Source organism: Lutra lutra, chromosome 3 (genome assembly GCF_902655055.1).
Source record: "Lutra lutra chromosome 3, mLutLut1.2, whole genome shotgun sequence".
In the NCBI taxonomy this organism is placed as follows: domain Eukaryota; kingdom Metazoa; phylum Chordata; class Mammalia; order Carnivora; family Mustelidae; genus Lutra; species Lutra lutra.
In genome coordinates, this window is record NC_062280.1 from 36,713,201 (window position 1) to 36,734,769 (window position 21,569).

The window sequence follows — 21,569 nt, forward strand, 5'->3', positions numbered from 1 at the left end:
AACCATAAAGTCTGGAAACATAGGTATACATAACAAATGGTTTATTGATACTGTATTACAGTATATTAGTGGTTCACACTGTGTGGTCCATGGAACATTTAGGGTACATGAGACCCTTTCAAAGGGGTCTTTGAAATTAAAACTAAAGTCATACTAGTTCTCACAGGTTATTTGTGTTTGCAGTATTGACATTTATGTTGATGGTGCAGAAGCAGTGACAAGTAAAAACTTGCCAACACTTTAGCACAAATTAAGACTGTGATACCAAACTGTACTAGTAGTCATCTAATCGTCATTATAGTTCTTACCACCACATACTCAGTTTTACTTGTGGATAGTCTTGATTTAGTTTTTCTTATGAATATTCTTTTTAATTATTTTCATGAGGTGTAATTGGTATGTAATATTGGTTTCGGGTGTACAGCATAATAATTTGATGTTTGTGTGCATTGTGAAATGATCATGTAAATGTAGTTACTATCCGTCCCCATACTTAGCTAACTTTTAGGATTTACTCTCTTTATAACTTTCAAGTATGCACTATAATATTATTGACTGGTCACTGTGCTGTACATTACTACCCTGTGACTTATTTATATATTCTTACAAATATTCTTGACAAAACAGTTAATTTTACTAGGGTGCCTGGGTGGCTTAGTTGGTTAAATGTCTGACTCCTGGTTTCATATTGGGTCATGATCTCATGGGTTGTGGGATCAAGCCCCACATTGGGCTCCAACCTCGGCAGGGAGCTGGCTTGAAATTCTCTCCCCCTCTTTCGTGCCCTGCCTAAAATAAATCTTCTAAGAAAATCTAATTTTATTAAATCCTGACCCTTAAATAATGTCATCTTAACTTTCTATGTGTTCAAGCAAGGTATTTATCAAGTAATTTCTGCTGCATGTTGAAGTATCGTGGGTAACTTGAGGAAAGTCAGCTTGTGTGGTTGTTTGAGTTGTGGAATGAACCAGCCACACATAATAATGACTACATCCATTGTTTTATGGAACACTGGTTTTCCTTAAAAGTAAGAATGATATGCTATGGTTATTCAGATTTGGATATTTGGCAGAAAGTTTCTTAAAAATGAATATTTAAGCCTGTCACTTTAAGGAAAATAACTGATAAAATTCACACGTCCAAGCAAATACTAGAATTTTAGAAAATTTTTGAATCCGCCATGAGCTTGACAGCTTCACATTACTTTTTTAATAAAATGAGTGGTGATATTAATGTAAATTTTTGATTTTTGCTAAGTTCCTTCAGTTTTAGAAAATATAATTCTCTATCATAAAAATGCTAGTTACATGAGCATGTAATAGCTTTATGGTTAATTTTAAAAGAATGAAATTTTTAAAATTTTCTGTTTTAATTTCTTTACATATTGTTAATATACAGCACATTTACACAAAGACTCTTTGGAATTCTCAGTAACTTTTCAGAATGTAAATGAGTCCTGAGACGTAAAGTTTAAGAACTGCTATGATATATGGTATTCTCAGTATTACCTGTTTCCACATTTTATGGCCACCCTTTAGACTGATTACCTTTGCTTTAAAAAAATAAAAAGAACTCCTTCTGTGTTTGTTTTCAGCAATGTTTTTGGAACAGTGCCAGTGGGTGCTTCTGCACAGACACAGCCTGCTTCTTCAAGTGTGCCTGCTCCATTTGGAGGTATGTGTTTCTGGGATATATACATAGATAGATCTGGGATATATAGATAGATAGATTGATTGATTTTTATAAAACATATAAAGCATATATATATATAGTATTGCATTTTCTTAGGCATACTGGAAGACTATGAAAGCAACAATTTATCAAAAAGCTCTAGTTTTCTTTCTTTCTTTTTAAGATTTTATTTATTTATTTGACAGACAAAGATCACAAGTAGGCAGAGAAGCAGGCAGAGAGAGAGGAGGAAGCAGGCTCCCTGCTGAGCAGAGAGCACGACTCGGGGCTCGATCCCAGGACCCTGCGATCATGACCTGAGCTGAAGGCAAAGGCTTTAACCCACTGAGCCACCCAGGCGCCCCCAAAAGCTCTAGTTTTCTGTCCTCATTAATGTATGAGCAAATATTTTTGATAATTGAATACAAATATATTAGGATTTTATAGCATATTTTTGTAATTTCTTAAAGCTACGCCTTCTACAAATCCATTTGTTGCTGCTGCTGGTCCTTCTGTGGCATCTTCTACAAATCCATTTCAGACCAATGCCAGAGGAGCAACAGGTAAGAAATAAGTATAGATTATAGAACAGAAAACTTTGGAAAAGGTGTTTATTTATTGCAAAGACGCCATGAGAAGAACATCAGAAAATAAAGTTCTTCTTTCTTACTGAAGTGGGTGGAAGAGTTTGTCCGTAAAGAGTACACTAGCTAAACATTTATAAAATCCTGGACTTTAATATTTGGGAGGGACCCTAGCAGTTCTCTAGCAGCCCCCATGGATCAGTCACAGCTTTCATTCTTCAGGTGAGGCAGCCCCAAGCATGGAGATGTGACTTCTTCCAGCCATGCCATTTTGTGACTGAGATGGGACTTTTGAATACAGTAATTCTGACTCATTTGGTGGTCTCGTTTTGGAATTACTGGTTATTACTCACTCAAGCTTAATAGGAAAAATTTGTGAGAAGTTTTTTTTGTTTCGTGTTTTGCTCTTCATGAGTTGGTGAGGAACACGTTAGCTTTATTACATGAGGCCTTAGCAATTAGGTCTTCTAGTGCTTCTCTCTTTTAGAGTATTTCACATTTTTTAAGTTGTGCAAACCTGATTTGATTTGGGGTATAATATTTGAATATTCTCTCTTGATAATTTTTTAATCCTCTTTATTCCGTCCCGTTTTTCTTTTTGGTTCATGTTGCATCCCAGCCACATAGCTTTTATATTGCACTTCTTTGATTTTTGTCCTGTCACCCTGAACACCAGAACTATTTGCCAGTATCTTGGGGTGTCAGCAAGTGTACATGGTATAGCATGAAACCCATTGGGTTTAAAGTTGGCCAGCTTTGTTCTTGTGTACATGTCCCAATAATTTTAGAACTAAATCTTAAAGCATATAGCATATATTGATGTGAAATCTTGAAAGAATAAGGTGTTTGTAACATAATTTGTGCCTGAAAAATTGGTAATTATTAGCAAATCTGTGTCATAGGCAAGATTAGGAATTGTGGTAGTAGGAGTTTCTTCAGTCATGATTTGTTGGTATCTCACATAATAGATGTTTAATAAGTTTTTTAATTTCACATAATTCTTTAAATTGTTTTTGTTTTAATTCAGTTATACTTAGTGATTTAATTTCTGTTTCAGACAGAAATATTCATCAGTTAAAATACATGGAACGTTTCTATTTATTAGCATATTATTTTGACTTGGTGGAATGAATATATATGATTTCTCTGGGTACAAAGGGTTCTGTACATTGTCTTATTTAGTCCTCTTAACTCTCATCAAATACGTGTTGACACCTGAGGAAAGTGAGGCTTAGAAAAGTTAAGTGAATATGTTTTGGGTACAGCCAGACTTGTGTTCAAATCCTAAAGATATCTTTTTATATATTAATTTCATAATGAGTAGAGTAAAGATGTTAGGAAGATGTACTAACATTTGTTGAGTGTTTAAAATTGTTTGCAAGGTAGTGTCACAATTTTTATAGCTATTGTAACACCATTTGACAACTGAAGGTTGGAAACCCAGATTGTACCTTGACTAAGCTTGTATTGATCTAACTTTTCTGAGCCTTAATGTTACCCTTTTCTATAGAATGTGAACAATATTCTCCTATTGGCAGAGTTTTTGTGAGAATTACAAATCACTGTGTTTAGTCTTTGCATTATCCTATATGGTTGGTAAATCTTTCGATTATTTTCATGATTATACCTCCAAATTGGTTTGTCATTAGAGTTAAGGGCTTTCTTAACTTCTTTTAACTTCTATTTAATGTAGAGTATGAAAGTCCTTTAAAGTTAAGGATCTGTGTAGGATGTACATGAATCTAAAAGGTATGATGTATGTTCAGATGTTATTAGGTGATCGTTAGTATTAGACTAAGCGCAGGTTATTGAAAGGAAATTATGTCCCCAAATTTTTATTTCAAGGTAAAAAATGTTTTCCATTATAAACCGCTTTGATTTATGACATTGATCACCTTTGTTGGTTTTTTCTTTTTTTTTTTTATTAAATTTATTTATTTTTAATAAACATATAATGTATTTTTATCCCCAGGGGTACAGGTCTGTGAATTGCCAGGTTTACACATTTCACAGCACTCATCATAGCACATACCCTCCCCAATGTCCATATCCCCACCACCCTCTCCCGTCCCCCCCTCCCCGCAGCAACCCTCCTCAGTCTGTTTTTTGAGATTGAGACTTTTGTGGTTTGTCTCCCTCCCAATCCCACCTTCTTTTATTTTTTTCTTTTCCTACCCCCCAACCCCCCCCATTGCATCTCCACTTCTTCATATCAGGGAGATTATATGATAGTTGTCTTTCTCTGATTGACTTATTTCGCTAAGCATAATACCCTCTAGTTCCATCCACGTCGTCGCAAATGGTAAGATTTCATTTCTTCTAATGGCTGCATAGTATTCCATTGTGTATATATACATCTTCTTTATCCATTCATCTGTTGATGGACATCTAGGTTCTTTCCATAGTTTGGCTATTGTGGACATTGCTGCTATAAACATTCGGGTGCACGTGTCCCTTCGGAGCACCACGTTTGTATCTTTAGGATATATACCCAGTAGTGCAATCGCTGGGTCATAGGGTAGCTCTATTTTCAGTTTTTTGAGGAACCTCCACACGGTTTTCCAGAGTGGTTGCACCAGCTTGCATTCCCACCAACAGTGTAGGAGGGTTCCCCTCTCTCTACATCCTCGCCAACATCTGTCATTTCCTGACTTGTTAATTTTAGCCATTCTGACTGGTGTGAGGTGGTATCTCCTTGTGGTTTTGATTTGTATTTCCCTGATGCCAAGTAATGTGGAGCATTTTTTCATGTGTCTATTGGCCATCTGGATGTCTTCTTTTCAGAAATGTCTGTTCATGTCCTCTGCCCTTTTCTTGATTGGATTATTTGGTCTTTGGGTGTTGAGTTTGCTAAGCTCTTTATAGATTTTGGACACTAGCCCTTTATCTGATATGTCGTTTGGAAATATCTTCTCCCATTCTGTTAGTTGTCTTTTGGTTTTGTTAACTGTTTCCTTTGCTGTGCAAAAGCTTTTGATCTTGATGAAATCCCAATAGTTCATTTTTGCCCTTGCTTCTGTTGTCTTTGGTGATGTTCCTAGGAAAATGTTGCTGCGGCTGAGGACGAAGAGGTTGCTGCCTGTGTTCTCCTCAAGGATTTTGATGGATTCCTTTCTCACATTGAGATCCTTCATCCATTTTGAGTCTATTTTCGTGTGTGGTGTAAGGAAATGGTCCAATTTCATTTTTTTGCATGTGGCTGTCCAATTTTCCCAGCACCATTTGTTGAAGAGGCTATCTTTTTCCCATTGGACATTCCTTCCTGCTTTGTCAAAAATTAGTTGACCATAGAGTTGAGGGTCTATTTCTGGGCTCTCTATTCTGTTCCATTGATATCTGTGTCTGTTTTTGTGCCAGTACCATGCTTTCTTGATGATGACAGCTTTGTGATAGAGCTTGAAGTCTAGAATTGTGATGCCACCAACTTTGGCTTTCTTTTTCAATATTCCTTTGGCTATTCGAGGTCTTTTCTGGTTCCATATAAATTTTAGGATTGTTTGTTCTATTTCTTTGAAAAAACTGGATGGGATTTTGATAGGGATTGCATTAAATGTGTAGATTGCTTTGGGTAGAATAGACATTTTCACAATATTTGTTCTTCCGATCCAGGAGCATGGAACATTTTTCCATTTCTTTGTGTCTTCCTCAATTTCTTTCATGAGTACTTGATAGTTTTCTGAGTATAGATTCTTTGCCTCTTTGGTTAGGTTTATTCCTAGGTATCTTATGGTTTTAGGTGCAGTTGTAAATGGGACTGACTCCTTAATTTCTCTTCCTTCTGTCTTGTTGTTAGTGTAAAGAAATGCAACTGATTTCTGTGCATTGACTTTATATCCTGACACTTTACTGAATTCCTGTACAAGTTCTAGCAGTTTTAGAGTGGAGCCTTTTGGGTTTTCCACATATAGTATCATATCATCTGCAAAGAGTGATAGTTTGACTTCTTCTTTGCCGATTTGGATGCCTTTAATTTCTTTTTGTTTGTTGTCTGATTGCTGAGGCTAGGACTTCTAGTACTATGTTGACCAGCAGTGGTGATAACGGACATCCTTGCCATGTTCCTGACCTTAGCGGAAGAGCTTTCAGTTTTTCTCCATTGAGAATGATATTTGCTGTGGGTTTTTCATAGATGGCTTTGATAATATTGAGGTATGTGCCCTCTATCCCTACATTTTGAAGAGTTTTAATCAGGAAGGGATGCTGCACTTTGTCAAATGCTTTTTCAGCATCTATGGAGAGTATCATATGGTTCTTATTCTTTCTTTTATTAATGTATTGTATCACATTGATTTGCGGATGTTGAACCAACCTTGCAGCCCTGGAATAAATCCCACTTGGTCGTGGTGAATAATCCTTTTAATGTACTGTTGGATCCTATTGGCCAGTATTTTGGTGAGAATTTTCGCATCTGTGTTCATCAAGGATATTGGTCTGTAATTCTCTTTTTTGATGGGATCCTTGTCTGGTTTTGGGATCAAGGTGATGCTGGCCTCATAAAATGAGTTTGGAAGTTTTCCTTCCATTTCTATTTTTTGGAACAGTTTCAGGAGAATAGGAATTAGTTCTTCCTTAAATGTTTGGTAGAATTCCCCTGGGAAGCCATCTGGCCCTGGACTTTTGTTTGGAGATTTTTGATGACTGTTTCAGTCTCCTTACTGGTTATGGGTCTGTTCAGGTTTTTCTGTTTCTTCCTGGTTCAGTTGTGGTAGTTTATATGTCTCTAGGAATGCATCCATTTCTTCCAGATTGTCAAATTTGTTGGCGTAGAGTTGCTCATAGTATATTCTTATAATTGTTTGTATTTTTTTGGTGTTGGTTGTGATCTCTCCTCTTTCATTCATGATTTTATTTATTTGGGTCCTTTCTCTTTTCTTTTTGTTAAGTCTGGCCAGGGGTTTGTCAATCTTATTAATTCTTTCAAAGAACCAGCTCCTAGTTTTGTTGATTTGTTCTATTGTTTTTTTAGTTGCTGTTTCATTGATTTCTGCTCTGATCTTTATGATTTCTCTTCTCCTGCTGGGTTTAGGCTTTCTTTGTTGTTCTTTCTCCAGCTCCTTTAAGTGTAGGGTTAGGTTGTGTATTTGAGACCTTTCTTGTTTCTTGAGAAAGGCTTGTACCACTATATATTTTCCTCTCAGGACTGCCTTTGTTGTGTCCCACAGATTTTGAACCATTGTGTTTTCATTATCATTTATTTCCATGAATTTTTTCAATTCTTTATTTTCCTGGTTGACCCATTCATTCTTTAGAAGGATGCTGTTTAGTCTCCATGTATTTGGGTTCTTTCCAAATTTCCTCTTGTGGTTGAGTTCTAGCCTCAGAGCATTGTGGTCTGAAAATATGCAGGGAATGATCCCAATCTTTTGATACCGGTTGAGACCTGATTTATGTCCTAGGTAGGATGTGATCTATTCTGGAGAATGTTCCATGTGCACTAGAGAAGAATGTATATTCTGTTGCTTTGGGATGAAATGTTCTGAATATATCTGTGATGTCCATCTGGTCCAGTGTGTCATTTAAGGCCTTTATTTCCTTGTTGATCTTTTGCTGGGATGATCTGTCCATTTCAGTGAGGGGAGTATTAAAGTCCCCACTATTATTGTATTATTGTTGATGTATTTCTTGATTTTGTTATTAATTGGTTTATATAGTTGGCTGCTCCCACGTTAGGGGCATAGATATTTAAAATTGTTAGGTCTTCTTGTTGGACAGACCCTTTGAGTATGATATAGTGTTCTTCCTCATCTCTTATAGTCTTTGGCTTAAAATATAATTGATCTGATATAAGGATTGCCACCCCAGCTTTCTTCTGATGTCCATTAGCATGGTACATTGTTTTCCACCCCCTCACTTTAAATCTGGAGGTGTCTTTGGGTCTAAAATGAATTTCTCGTAGGCAGCATATTGATGGGTTTTGTTTTTTTATCCATTCTGATACCCTGTGTCTTTTGATTGGGGCTTTGTTAAGTTTTTATAAACCATTAAAAGTAAATGTTAACAACTAATTTTTCTGTTGAAGTTGTAATATAAATAGTGTTTTGATAAAATACACTATGCTTAGAAATTTCCCGTGTCAAAATTAATGTTAGTTCTTTAGGACATATTTTTGTTGCTTTTAAATATTTTGTTAAATATGAGGTAGCCTTTGAAAGAGGGTATTGCATAGTAGTTCTTTGAAAATTTAAAACATTTTAGAAATTTTTTTTAATGTTTCTTGAAATAAATATTTTAATAATCATTTTTTTCTTTATAAAGCTTTGGGGCTTTAATTTTCTTTTACTGTATTACATAGAAACTTTCATTAGGATATTAACCAAGATGGCCTAAGATCTTTTTCATTTTAGGATTCTATAATAGCATTTTTAATAGAGCTTTTGAGACCTTAAATCTAACAGTTAATACAATTTTTAATTATTATGAAATTCTCTTATAATTCTTAAATTTCTCCTTTCCTATGGAATGAATAGTCTGTATTTCCCTAACTTCATTTTTATGAATGCGTGAACAATTTAAAGGATATTTTTAACCCCCCCAGCGAGATAAACTTAACAGAAATGTAGAGGTGAAAGAATCATAGTAGCATCTAGGCCAGCATCCATATTTTATTACCTAGGTGGAGACTGATTTGATGGGTTTGCCTTAAACTTTAAGAATTGATTAATGACTAATCTAATAGTTGTAATAGTTGTAATAGTTTAGAACCCTTTTAAACCAGCACTGTTTCTGCTGGTTCCACTGATTCCACTCGTTAAGAAAAATACCTAAGAGAAATGAAAATGTACATCCACATAGAAACTGGTACATAGATGTTCATAGCAGCATTATTCATAATAGCCAAAAAGTGGAAACAGCCCAAAATGCCAGCAACTGATGACTGGATAAACCAAATATGTTATAATCACAATGGAAATTTGGTTGGTGATAAGCAGTAATGAAGTCCTGACACATGCTATAACATGGATGAACCTTGAAAACATTGGCCTAAAGGAAGCTAGTCATAGAGTAACGTATAGCCTGTGATTCCATTTGTAAGTGGTATGTCCAGAATGGGCACATCTGTAGACCTGGAAAGGAGGGGAGGTGAGAGGGAGGGTGACAGCTGATAGGGAATTTCTTGGGGCGGGGGTGATGAAAATGTGCTACAGTTCCATTGTGATGGTGGTTTTACAACCCTGGGAAGATATTATAAAGCGTTGAATTCTACACTTTAAGTGGACAAATAGTGTGATGATGTAGATTATATCTTAAAAAGCTGTTAAGTATGAAAGTTTTATAGCAGTCTTAGAACTTACGAGGGCATCATTGTTGCAGACTGAGGTTACGGCAGTTAATATTGGGTCACAGTCACTGTTGACTAAAGGTCAGTTTGTACCAAAGTGTATTTTGTAGAGCATGTCTCTTGAGATGTTATCAAATACTCCGTGGAAAAGGATTCTATGCCCAAACATATATGGGAAACGCTGGTGCAAACAGTTTAATCCGTTACTATTAGTGCAGGACTTCTCAAGAGACTTACGGATTTTAAGAAAGGAGATAAACAGGGGCGCCTGGGTGGCTCAGTGGGTTAAGCCGCTGCCTTCGGCTCAGGTCATGATCTTGGAGTCCTGGGATCGAGCCCCGCATCGGGCTCTCTGCTCAGCGGGGAGCCTGCTTCCTCCTCTCTCTCTGCCTGCCTCTCTGCCTGCTTGTGATCTCTCTGTCGAATAAATAAATAAAATCTTTAAAAAAAAAAAAAAGGAGATAAACATAGAGTGACCTAACTTATTTATTATGATATCCTTCCTCCTCAGTTACCCTCTTGTTGAATTCAGAACACAGTACTGATGTATCTCTTAAGTATCCATCTTTTAAAGTTATTAGCAAGGAAAATATATCCATTGAGTATTTACAGTACTTTTAAAAAATTTGTTGTTAAATTTATCTTCATGGCAGCTTTTTCAGGTAGGTACTGTTATCCCTCCCTCTGCCTCCTGTTTGCAAATGAGGAAACAGAAGCTTGTGGAAGTTAAATAACATTCTGTAGTTAGAAAATGACAGAATCAAGACTCTTAACTACTCTAATCTCTTACTAGTTCTGTTTTCCCACATTTAATTGGTTAAGTACACTAATTTAAAATGCATGGATGTCTATTTTAGAAACATTTCCACTCCAGATGGTTAAAGCCAACAGAAAATTTCTAGTACTTAAAAACCTAAATTTGGTTTCTGTTCTTCACATGTATTTATGTGTAACCTCTCTGACCTCATTTATGCCTGATCAGATTTATACAAGATGAATTTTTCTCTTCTCTTCTCTTTTCAGCCATTACATTGTAAGCTTAAAGTTGTGCTCACCTTTCTAATGATTTACACTAAATAATTTCCCACTCATCATACTTAGTTTACTTGAGTTATCTTTATGAATTTCTAGGTAGTGTACAGAACTGTAAATAAAATAATCAAACATCCTTCAGATGCTGTCCACAAGATTTGACTTTTTATTTTTTATTTTTTATTTTTTTTTTAAAGGTTTTATTTATTTATTTGACAGAGAGAGATCACAAGTAGGCAGAGAGGCAGGCAGAGAGAGAGGAAGGGAAGCAGGCTTCCTGCTGAGCAGCGAGCCCGATGCGGGACTCGATCCCAGGACCCTGGGATCATGACCTGAGCTGAAGGCAGCGGCTTAACCCACTGAGCCACCCAGGTGCCCCAAGATTTGACTTTTTAGATGTGAAAGTTAGATTCTAGGTCATTTTAGATAATCCTGTGAATAGCATAGGGTGTAACTCATGAGGCCTACAAAGTCTTTTTATGGCCATAGTTGTATCTTAACATGAAAAAAATGTTAGTGTTTAATTAAAAATGGGTTTCATAAATGGTTTTTTCATTTGGTATTTCTTTCTCTGGTATTTATTATGCTAATTTTCCCTTTATTTCAAACAGGTTAAATATTAGTGTCATGAATGTTGAAATTAAAGGACTTTATGGATATGTTTTTATTATATATTCTTAAGCTACCCTCTTTGTAACAGTGTATTCTAATTTTAGTACTTTCTAATGAAACAAATTTACTTTTTTTTTTTGACAATAGTTATCCTTAAGTTAATTGACATTGGTCTCTTTATGGCTTTCCATAAGGCCTTTCTGGAGCAATGCATTCTCAAGTGTTCCCTCACGCTCATTTTGGTAGGTGGCCACAACTGATACCTGGATTTGTGTGGCAATCTGTCTACCTGCTTGTGGAAGCTTCTGCTAGTGTTCTGGATCCCTGCATGTGGAATTAAGTTTTTTCCATGTTTTACAATGGAGTGGGCATGGATGTGTGGAATTGGGGTTACATTATATTTAAAGTTACATAAAAATTGTGGTGATTTGTGTTTTAATGCTGAAAAGCATTATCGCTTACCTCCATGGTCACATTAGAATGTTAATAGCTTTTTTGATTATTTTTCTTGAGTTTGAATTCATAGCACTTTTGACACATTTTTTATACACCAAAAACCATTTACCACATTATTCCATGGGGTTTGGTTTTGCTTAACTGTATACAAGTTTCGCTTTTTAGTGCTTTCTTAAAAAGTGATTTGTCAAAGTTTTGTCAGTGCATTGTTGTCTGTTATGAAACCCTTCTGTTTCCTTTGCAGTGTGCTTATTATTCTTTAATTCACTTGCTTTCTAGTGGCTTGTTTCTCCTGTTTTCTCATCAATTATAATTTCAAAAAAATTAGACATTCTGATTAGGTTCATTGAGAAAAATTGCATAGTTATAAACAATAGGATTATGAGGATTTCTTTGGGGAGTATCTATAACATGACTTCCAAGGTTTTTTTAAAATAAAATATAATCTGTGTAACATGTTCAGTATTAATTACTGTGCCTTAAATCAGAGATCAAGTTGGTAAATTTAAAAAAAAATTTAAATCAAATTCAGTGAATTATCATGTTTTTGATAGCATCATGCCAACAATATTTCACTATTTTAATTGTTAGTATTCTGTGTTAAAAGTACCACTATTGGCTCTTAACTTTACCAAGACTTTTTCTGGAACATACATTCAGAAGGTGCTGTTTTTAATCTTCACTAGCAGTAAGTAATATATTGTTTTGCTACTACATGCGTTCCTTTTCAATTTTTTTTTGAGAGAGAGAGAGAGAGGCAGGGGAGTGGTAGACAATCTTGGGCCCTGCGTAGAGCTGAAAGCCCATTATGGGACTCAGTCTCTCTTAACCCTGAGATCATGACCTGAGCCAAAATCAGGAGTCAGACACCTAACCTACTGAGCCACCCATGTGCCCCTACTACATGTGTTTCTGTAATGCAAATTAGGTTATAAGTAATTCATAAGTGGGCGAGTGATGGCAGCGTACCACATGTGTAGTGATTGTTAATACACTGATTTCAGTGCAGTCTAGATTACTACGCTCATTCACCCTATATCCATCTTTTCTAAGAATGCTTATTTCACTCCCTTTTCAATCTGTATGCATTTTATGCAGTCTTTATGCATCTCTACAACTTAGCAGTCCGAACTTTAAACCCTTTATCCAAAGCAGTCTACTTATCTTTCAAATAAGATACGGTGGTCCATATATTTCTTTTGGAATTGATGTATTAAGAACCTCACATGTTCTTTTAATTGTGTTAGTGGTTTTATTAGGGAAAGCCATTCCCCTCCAGCCCCTTTTGGGCTCTGTTTACAAAGCTGTATAGTTTTTGAGAGGCCTCCTTCTGTTTCTCCTATAAGTCTTGTTATTTTCAGTGAACTATTTTTTAGAAGTTTTAAAGTTGTTTTTATCAGGAACATACTTACTATGTTATAACAGACAATTCAGTGGATAAAATTCAATTTTTGGCGATTTTACTGTATGTAGCAAAATAAAACTAAAAACGAATGTATATGAGTACACATGTGACTTGCATGATGGGCTTTAAAAAAGTTGACTGCTGTTTAGACTTTTAATTACTTTGAGAAATTTTCTTACGATTTCAAATGATAGCTTTATTAGTGTCATTCTGGTCATGGGTTTCAGGAGAACAACATTTTATAGATTGTGTTAAACTGTATAGTGCTAAAACTTATTACTAATTTTGTCAGCGTTTTGGAATTTAAGGTGCCTTTAGTGTACAAGTTAATGTTTTTCAAATGAAATCATTCTGTAGTGTGTGGTATGAAGAGCAAAACCTGCTCTTTTGTATATTAGTTATCAGCCCTTGCTTTCTCCTGTCAGCTGCAACCTTTGGCACGGCCTCCATGAGCATGCCCGCGGGCTTCGGAACTCCTGCTCCCTATAGTCTTCCCACCAGCTTCAGCGGCAGCTTCCAGCAGCCTGCCTTCCCAGCCCAAGCAGCTTTTCCTCAACAGACAGCTTTTTCTCAACAGCCCAATGGTAAGATCTTTCACTTGGCTAGCTATAAGTCCACTTCAGATATCCTTTATGTATCATAATCTTTTATGTTTGGACAGAAAGACTTGTCCAAAGAATGCTGTGGCACTGTCTGCTAAACATTTGCTACATGAATATAGATGCCTTCGTTGGTTTGGGCCTTAGGGAACTGAATGATTTGGTAAGTTTTTGTGACCAGGTTATAGATTTAGGAGAAATCAGACTCTGTAAAGAGTACCCCTTCTTAGAATCTCCAGTGTCTTTTCTTTTATCTTTTTTCTTTTTTTTAAAGATTTGTTTATTTTAGAGAAAGAGAGAGAGACAGAGCCTGTGTGTGAATTGGGGGAGGGACAGAGGGAGAGAATCTTCAAGTGGACTCTCCTCTAAGAGTGGAGCTGGAGAAGGTGCTCGGTTTCAGACCTGTGAGATCACAACCAGAGCCGAAACCAAGAGCCAGATACTTAACTGGCTGAGCAACCCAGGCGCTCCCTCCCCACTGCCCCAGTCTCTTTCTTATTAATTTCTCTTGTTTGTTCTAATATGTCTGTTGATTTTATTTTATTTTTATTTATTTTTTTTAAAGATTTTATTTATTTATTTGACAGACAGAGATCACAAGCAGGCAGAGAGGCAGGCAGAGAGACAGGAGGAAGCAGGCTCCCTGCTGAGCAGAGAGCCCGATGCGGGACTCGATCCCAGGACTCCGAGATCATGACCTGAGCCGAAGGCAGCGGCCCAACCCACTGAGCCACCCAGGCGCCCTGTCTGTTGATTTTAAAAGAAAACTTTGTAGGGCACCTGGGTGGCTCTGTGGGTTAAAGCCTTTGCCTTTGGCTCAGGTCATGATCCCAGGGTCCTGGGATCAAGCCCAGCATTGGGCTCTCTGCTCAGCAGGGAGCCTGCTTCCTCCTCTCTCTCTGCCTGCCTCTCGGCCTGCTTGTAAATCTCTGTCTAAGAAATAAATAAAATGTTTAAAAAAAAAAAGAGAAAACTTTGTAGACCTTGAGTGTTTTTGTTTTGCATCAGAAAACTTGTGGATCTGCTCTTTTGTATAATCTATGTGGGAGACATAGACTTAATTTTCCAAGTGGGTAACTGTATTGTGGTTAGAGTTTACTTGTTCTAGAAGCCAGGGATTTTTTTTTTTTTTTATCTATGAAGCTTATTTGCTGAAGTTTGAAAGTCCATAGATTTGAAGATTATTCTTAAATTCAAATTGCCTATCTATATTTAGTGTCTCTGGTTAGATAAAAATTTGGAAATAAGGTCCATGGCAGAACCATAATGATAAAATATTTCCTAACAAATACTGTGCTGTTCACATGAATCCATTGTGTTTTGCTCACATCTAGTCTCAGATAGTCACAGGTCATCTATTAATTCTGTTCTTCACATGTCAGCAGCTTACATAGCTGAGACACATGAGAAGAAACCATTTCTGAGAAGCTGTATGGACTGTTATCTGTGCCACAGGAAGTTTGTCTCTGGTATTTGAAAGACTCAACAGTTAAACATTGATATTTTATTATTGTTCTAGTAGGAATTTCTCTGAAACTTCTTATGAGTCTTCATGAGCATCAGATTGTCTCTGAAAGGTATGGATTTTAATTGGTGGTTCTATTTTAACAAGGTGCAGGTTTTGCAGCATTTGGACAAACAAAGCCAGTGGTAACCCCTTTTGGTCAAGTTGCAGCTGCTGGAGTATCTAGTAATCCTTTTATGGTAAGTGAGATGCAATTATAAGCACTTTATAATTCGTGTGTTATCTCTTACTTAGGAAAAGCAGGATGTGACTATTCTACTGATGTGACAGTAAAAGAATTTGCAGATTGATGCAGCTATCATGCATGATCCTTTTTTGACTTAAAAAAGACACACACACACACATCACTCAGTTGCAAATCAAAGCACTGACAGTAAATAAGCATGAAACTTACCTATTTTCTTGTCTAAGTAATGCTTTATGAAAAGCTGTAGATTTAGTGAACTGTGTGAAAAGGGCTTGGACTCAGATTTGGTTTGAATCATAAATGTGTTTTCTTAAGGGCCAAGTCCTTTCTTAGATTCTGTTAGAAGAATTATGTGGAATAATGGATATTAAAGGCCATAACAGAGCTTCTGACACCTAATAGTTTTATTATATCATGTTGCTAATAACAATAATGAATAAATATGATTGCCAATAACTATAAAATAATTTCTAATCTAAATATTGTCTCATTAGTTAATCAAAGTTAAATCTTTTCATAGTTTCACACGTATACCACCCTTATTTGTGTCTTTATTTTGTCTTATGTTTTCCTTTAGACTGGTGCACCAACAGGACAATTTCCAACAGGAAGCTCATCAACCAATCCTTTCTTATAGCCTTATATAGACACTTTACTGGAACGAACTTTTACATGGTCACATTACATCTCTCCGCCTCTTGCACTGTTGTCTTGTTTCACTGATCTTAGCTTTAAACACAGGAGAAGTCTTTAAAAAGCCTGCATTGTGTATTAAACACCAGGTAATATGTGCAAAACAGAGGGCTCCAGTAACAACTTTTAACCTGTGAATTGGCAGAAAAAGGTAGCGGTATCATGTATATTAAAAATTGGCTAATATTAAGTTATTGCAGATACCACATTCATTATGCTGCAGTACTGTACATATTTTTCTTAGAAATTAGCTATTTGTGCATATCAGTATTTGTAACTTTAACACATTGTTATGTGAGAAATGTTACTGGGGAAATAGATCAGCCACTTTTAAGGTGCTGTCATATATCTTGGAATGAATGACCTAAAATCATTTTAACCATTGCTACTGGAAAGTTACAAAGTCAAAATTGGAAGGTTTTATTCATTCTTGAATTTTTCCTTTCTAAAGAGCTCTTCTATTTATACATACCTAAATTCTTTAAAAATGTAGAGGGATACCTGTCTGCATAATAAAGCTGATCATGTTTTGCTACAGTTTGCAGGTGAAAAAAATAAATATTAGAAAATATGCTATTGTTTTTGTGTTCTTGCTGCAATGCCTTTACCAAAGTGGCCTTAAAATATGAGTAGTGAATTGAGAACATCTTGAATTCTTAAATTAGAATTTCAGAAGACTTCTAGTGACTAACTTTTATGTCTAAAAGAGAAAATTTTATAAAAAAGGCCATGTAGAAAATTTATTAAAACTACTATGACTGCTATATTCAGGAATATGTCAGTGGTAAAGCATTTAAATGTAGCTTGTCAGATTCACCGTAATCCTTCTAATTTCTTTGCAACTTCTTAATTTTGTGAAAATTTGTATATATGAAGAATTTGCATGTATGTGTATTTACAAATTTTTTTAAGTATCTTGAATTCTCAGACTGCAGAAGTCCTATTTTAACTATTGATTTTTAAACAAAAATACTGTCTTTGAATGTATTGGAAGCAGACATGCATTAACTGTGACATGATTGCACCTCAGTTTTTTTTTTCCTTTGTTTGGACAAACTGATATTATTAAAATAGGACATTTATTTATGTTCATTTCTGGGGGGAAAACAAACTGGAACCCAGTGTTACCTTAAAGTTATAGAATACTTTGTTTAAAAAGGCAACGATACTAATGTTTAGTTGTATCTTTTTGTTAATAGATGAACTTGTTTAAATATTTATGTACAGTAATGCCTCATTCATTAAGACGTAATCTAGCAGTCTTCATCAATACAGAACACAACTGAGAAACTTGGAATAATTCTTTTTAAATGCTTTTGAGCAACACACATAAGTCACAAAGTCTCTATATGTTTGTTTTTATGTGAAATTTTGATTATTTGATTTCCCAGCCCTAGTGTATTATTAGCAGTTCAGAAATGACAGTTTGGAAGGAGATAGACAAACCATGAAAACCTGTCGACCATTTAGTTTAAGGACAGCCAGGCCAGCCTAGAGGACATCACTGTATGACATCATATTCTGATAATAGTCTGGTACTTTGAAAAGGTAAAGTTACATATACAAATATGTAATACGTGTTTGGAAAGTTTTATCTTACCATGTTTAAACATTTTTTTTTTTAAAGCTTTGGTATTAAAAGAAGTGAACATCAGTTTCTTCAAACATTTTATTTGTGTTGAATACCTTTTCCAGTGGTGACTACATGAGCTGTTACACAATCTTGAAGTCTGTGTAGTGTTTCAGACTTGGTAAAGCATTGCTGTCCATTGCATCTCTAGCTCAGTGTGTAGTTTGTCTGAACTATTTTGATGAGCAAGAAGACGGAAATCTCTGCCCCATTTTGAATGTTATGCCTCTTCTCTTAATATTGAAAATGCTGCAGAGGTCTTAGCTGTGTGTGGGTATAACTTGAAATACCTACAGTTTGGGGGTCTCTCTCCAGCCCTTTTTTCATGGAGGGACTACTTAAGAAATGTTTTTGAATTTCTATGTTTTAGATTGTATTGGGTCTCAATCACTTCATATGTACAAAGTTATGCTATATGATTGTAGGCCATTACCTAAATAACCTCCCAGGCTTTCCATCTAAGAAATAAGTGAATTAAACAGTTGTTATTAAAATGATTTTAAAGACTTTTTTTTTCTGGTACCATCTTGAAGTTTTTAAGTAAATGAGAACTTTTATTGACTTTAAATAAGTGCTGATAAAATAGAAATCCTTAGTTTAAAAAGTGATCCAGCTTTAATGTGGATTTAAATCACTTCTTTTAGACTTTCATATTCAGATTTGTTTTTGGTTTTATATAAATCCATCAGAGTTGTGTTGAGTATTGAAGAAAGAGGAGGACAAGGCTGAAAACCTTCAGATTTTCCTGGCTTAATAGTAGAATCAGATCTTCTCTCCTGTCTTTGCTCTGGAAGGAAAATTTTCTTTTAGGGTGGCAAACATTGTTAATATATTGAAAGGCATATTTTTTGTGACAATAGAGATTAGGCAATCACTTTCTTCCTTCAAGTAATTCCTTTTGTAAATTTGAAGATGCCTGTCTGTGCTTTACCTGTGCATTGCCCTAGCCCCCAGCACACACCGTGTTTGGAACAGTTCCTGAAAGTTGGGAAAATGAAGAGAAGACTAACTGATTGCTTTTGTGTGGCAGCACTCACTCTCTTTCAGATTACTGAAGATGCCCAGAGAGCTTTTGTTTATGTACTTTGTATCTACCAGAAATTACTGTATTAGAAATTAATAACTGAGATACTTAAAAAACCGTGTTCATTCATTTAAACATAACAATAATAAACCCATTGCATGTTAACATAAATAATAAATTTTTTTAAAATTGTATTTATTTATTTGACAGAGATCACAAGTAGGCAGAGAGGCAGGCAGAGAGAGGAAGGGAAAGCAGGCTCCCTGCTGAGCAGAGAGCCCGACGCAGGGCTCCATCCCAGGACCCTGGGACCATGACCTGAGCTAAAGGCAGAGGCTTTAACCCACTGAGCCACCCAAGCACCCCCATAGATGCCATTTTTAAATAAAAACTATAGTTGTCTTCCAAAAGCAGTTAATTAATGAGAAGAACATTATTTTATGTTTTGCACATCTCTGTAGCACCTGGTTTGAGAAGCAGCGAGTTTCTCATGCTCCCTTGGCATCACAGTGATTTTTTCTGTCATGTGGCATGTGGGCCCTGGGAAACTCCACCATGAACTTGTGAACTCATGAGACAGATCTGGAACATCTTAGTAGTAGTATGAAAATAGTTGTGACACTTGGCTTTTGAGGACTTTCAGAGGTCCTCAGACCACACTTTGAAAACCATTGTGCTACACTTTAAATTTCTATTTTCCAGAATAACAGTGTGTGGTTGTAGGCTATGTTAAAAAAAAAAACTATGTAGTATGTTTATACTGCTCCTTGAACTTGCCAGTGGTTTTCTTTGCTTGGTGGGAAAAGTGGAAAGTTGAGTTGAAACTGCAAATATTTTTAATATTGTTTTCTAGACTTTCTCCTATTTTTATTTAAAATTGTTTTAATGATGACGACATTGGTGAATATGTCCTTCAAGGATATTACAATTTCTGACTCATGTTATTGATGTTTATTTTGGAATCATTACTATTCCGACCACTTTGAAATTGTGTCATTGTTTAATAGCTATCAAATAGCTATTTTAAAAATGAAAAAATGCTTTGTATTTTTTGAAAAGTTCAAAGTGAATAGTTTATCTCTCATGTTTACAGCTAATAATTTTAGCTATAATTAAAGAATTTTTTTAATGAAAAGTGGATTCCTGTAACAGAAATCATTACCCTCCAGGAAGTCTGCTATTACAATTAAAGGAATGTGTTTGCTGCTTTTTTAGAAAGAGGTTTGCTATGGTTTTTCTACCAGTGGCTTTTTATACCTTGTTCATCTATAAAGAGAGCAGTTGCTGTTGCTTCTCATTTAAACAAAATGTTTCAGAGTTCTTTTTAAGTGACTTTAAAAGATAGTTCACAATAATTAGTTACCACAGACTCTGGCTTTGTTGCTGCCGTTGTTGGCATATTGTAAAATACGCTTTTCTGAGCTAATACTCCGTTTCCATCCCCAGGCCATCCTTGTGCTTTGCTTCTTGGGCCTTCTTCGTTCATGTGTTTGTTCTCCTTCACTGAGTTTGTGTTAGAATGACTCACCTCATCTTTGGTCTCCACCGACAGTGTCAGACTTGCCTCAGAAAATCTCTAAGAGACCATTGTGAAGATACGTTTTTTTTAAAAAAAAGTAATGACTTCAAAGTAATGTGGTGGTATTATGGGGTGTGGGTTTATTAAGCCCTTTAAATGTATGAGAAACTTGCTAAGTGCTTTTCATGTATTATATAATCCTTAAAGTGGATGCATACTTTAAGGATGAGAGAAGGCAAGGCACAGAGAAGTTAAGCTAGTGACAGAGCTTTTGCTCTAGGGAGCAAGTATTTCATTGTTGGATTAAAGGGCTGTCACATTTATGTGTGAGTAGCCCTTTAAAAAGTCTTTGAAAATTCTAATTTCTGTATCCTGTGTACCTAATAAAACTTAGTTATTTGAGTTCCATTCATAATTGATTAAATCAGTACAGTTTATTCACTAGGTTTTTATTTAAACTTTTCAAGTTAATGGGTAATTAGTGGAGCTTATTTTACTAAAGAAATATCTGAAGTATTACAATGATTCCTATTTTTGAGAAACATTCCATATTTTATTGATATGTTTGTGTTCTAGGTGATTTTAAAATTTACTTTCCAAAGGATGCTGTTATTAAAATTTGTGTTAAGTTAGCCTGTTATATGAAATTCATCCTCATTAGCTAAATATTTCCTTGTATATTTTAGAACATTGTAATGTCATTAATTAAAAGCTTGCATTGTATATTTGAACAAGTGAGTATAATGATCAAGATGTAGTTCTTAGTGTTATGCTGATGAGACTTTTTCTCTCATGAAAAAGTGCCCTGTTTTGTACTGTTTACTGATATTTGTGGTGCATATACTCTCACAATGGCTGATGTCACCTATCAATATGATGTCATTAAATTTGGAATTAGAAAGAGATGTGCACCAGGCTCCCAAGCCTGTGCAGGCCAACTGCAGCACAACACTCCCAGTTCCATGGCTCGTTCATTAAATTTATTGGTGATGGTATCCAATATTTGAAGAGCCTTTTGTTTTATATTGTTAATTCAGCAAGCATTTGGACACTAATTCACTTGTATAAGTGGATGGAATATGGAGATATTAATCTGGAAAGACTCAAGTATTGTGAACCCAGGTGTTAAAAAGTCCAGTTATTATGCTAATGGTAAGGCTTGTACTGTCATGACATGTCCTCTGAATTCTGTCTTCAGTTTTTTGTTTGACCAGCACAGTGTTTCACAAACTTGGATTTTGCGTAGTTTTAAAGCAAGCATGCTTAAGACGGCCACTGGCCTCCTACTCCTAATTTTCTTAGCCTCAAACATTGAAATATATTTTAAGACCTTGAAGTTGGCAAATCCCATGT

At 35.6% G+C, this 21,569-nt stretch overlaps 1 protein-coding gene across 10 annotated transcripts in view; it reads left to right on the forward strand.

Moving 5' to 3' along the window:
• Positions 1-18,170, forward strand: part of AGFG1 (ArfGAP with FG repeats 1) — an 81,386-nt gene extending 63,216 nt beyond the window's left edge. For 4 of the 10 annotated variants that reach the window (XM_047721191.1, XM_047721198.1, XM_047721200.1 and 1 more), the window contains 6 exons: positions 1,595-1,674; positions 2,142-2,234; positions 11,373-11,420; positions 13,465-13,623; positions 15,251-15,342; positions 15,928-18,170. In XM_047721191.1, coding sequence (XP_047577147.1) covers positions 1,595-1,674; positions 2,142-2,234; positions 11,373-11,420; positions 13,465-13,623; positions 15,251-15,342; positions 15,928-15,987 — 532 coding nt within the window. In that variant the 3' untranslated portion in view covers positions 15,988-18,170. The remainder of the gene's footprint in view (positions 1-1,594; positions 1,675-2,141; positions 2,235-11,372; positions 11,421-13,464; positions 13,624-15,250; positions 15,343-15,927) is intronic. The other 6 variants (XM_047721193.1, XM_047721201.1, XM_047721197.1 and 3 more) reach the window with 3 other exon arrangements.
• The last annotated feature ends 3,399 nt before the right edge of the window (positions 18,171-21,569 follow it).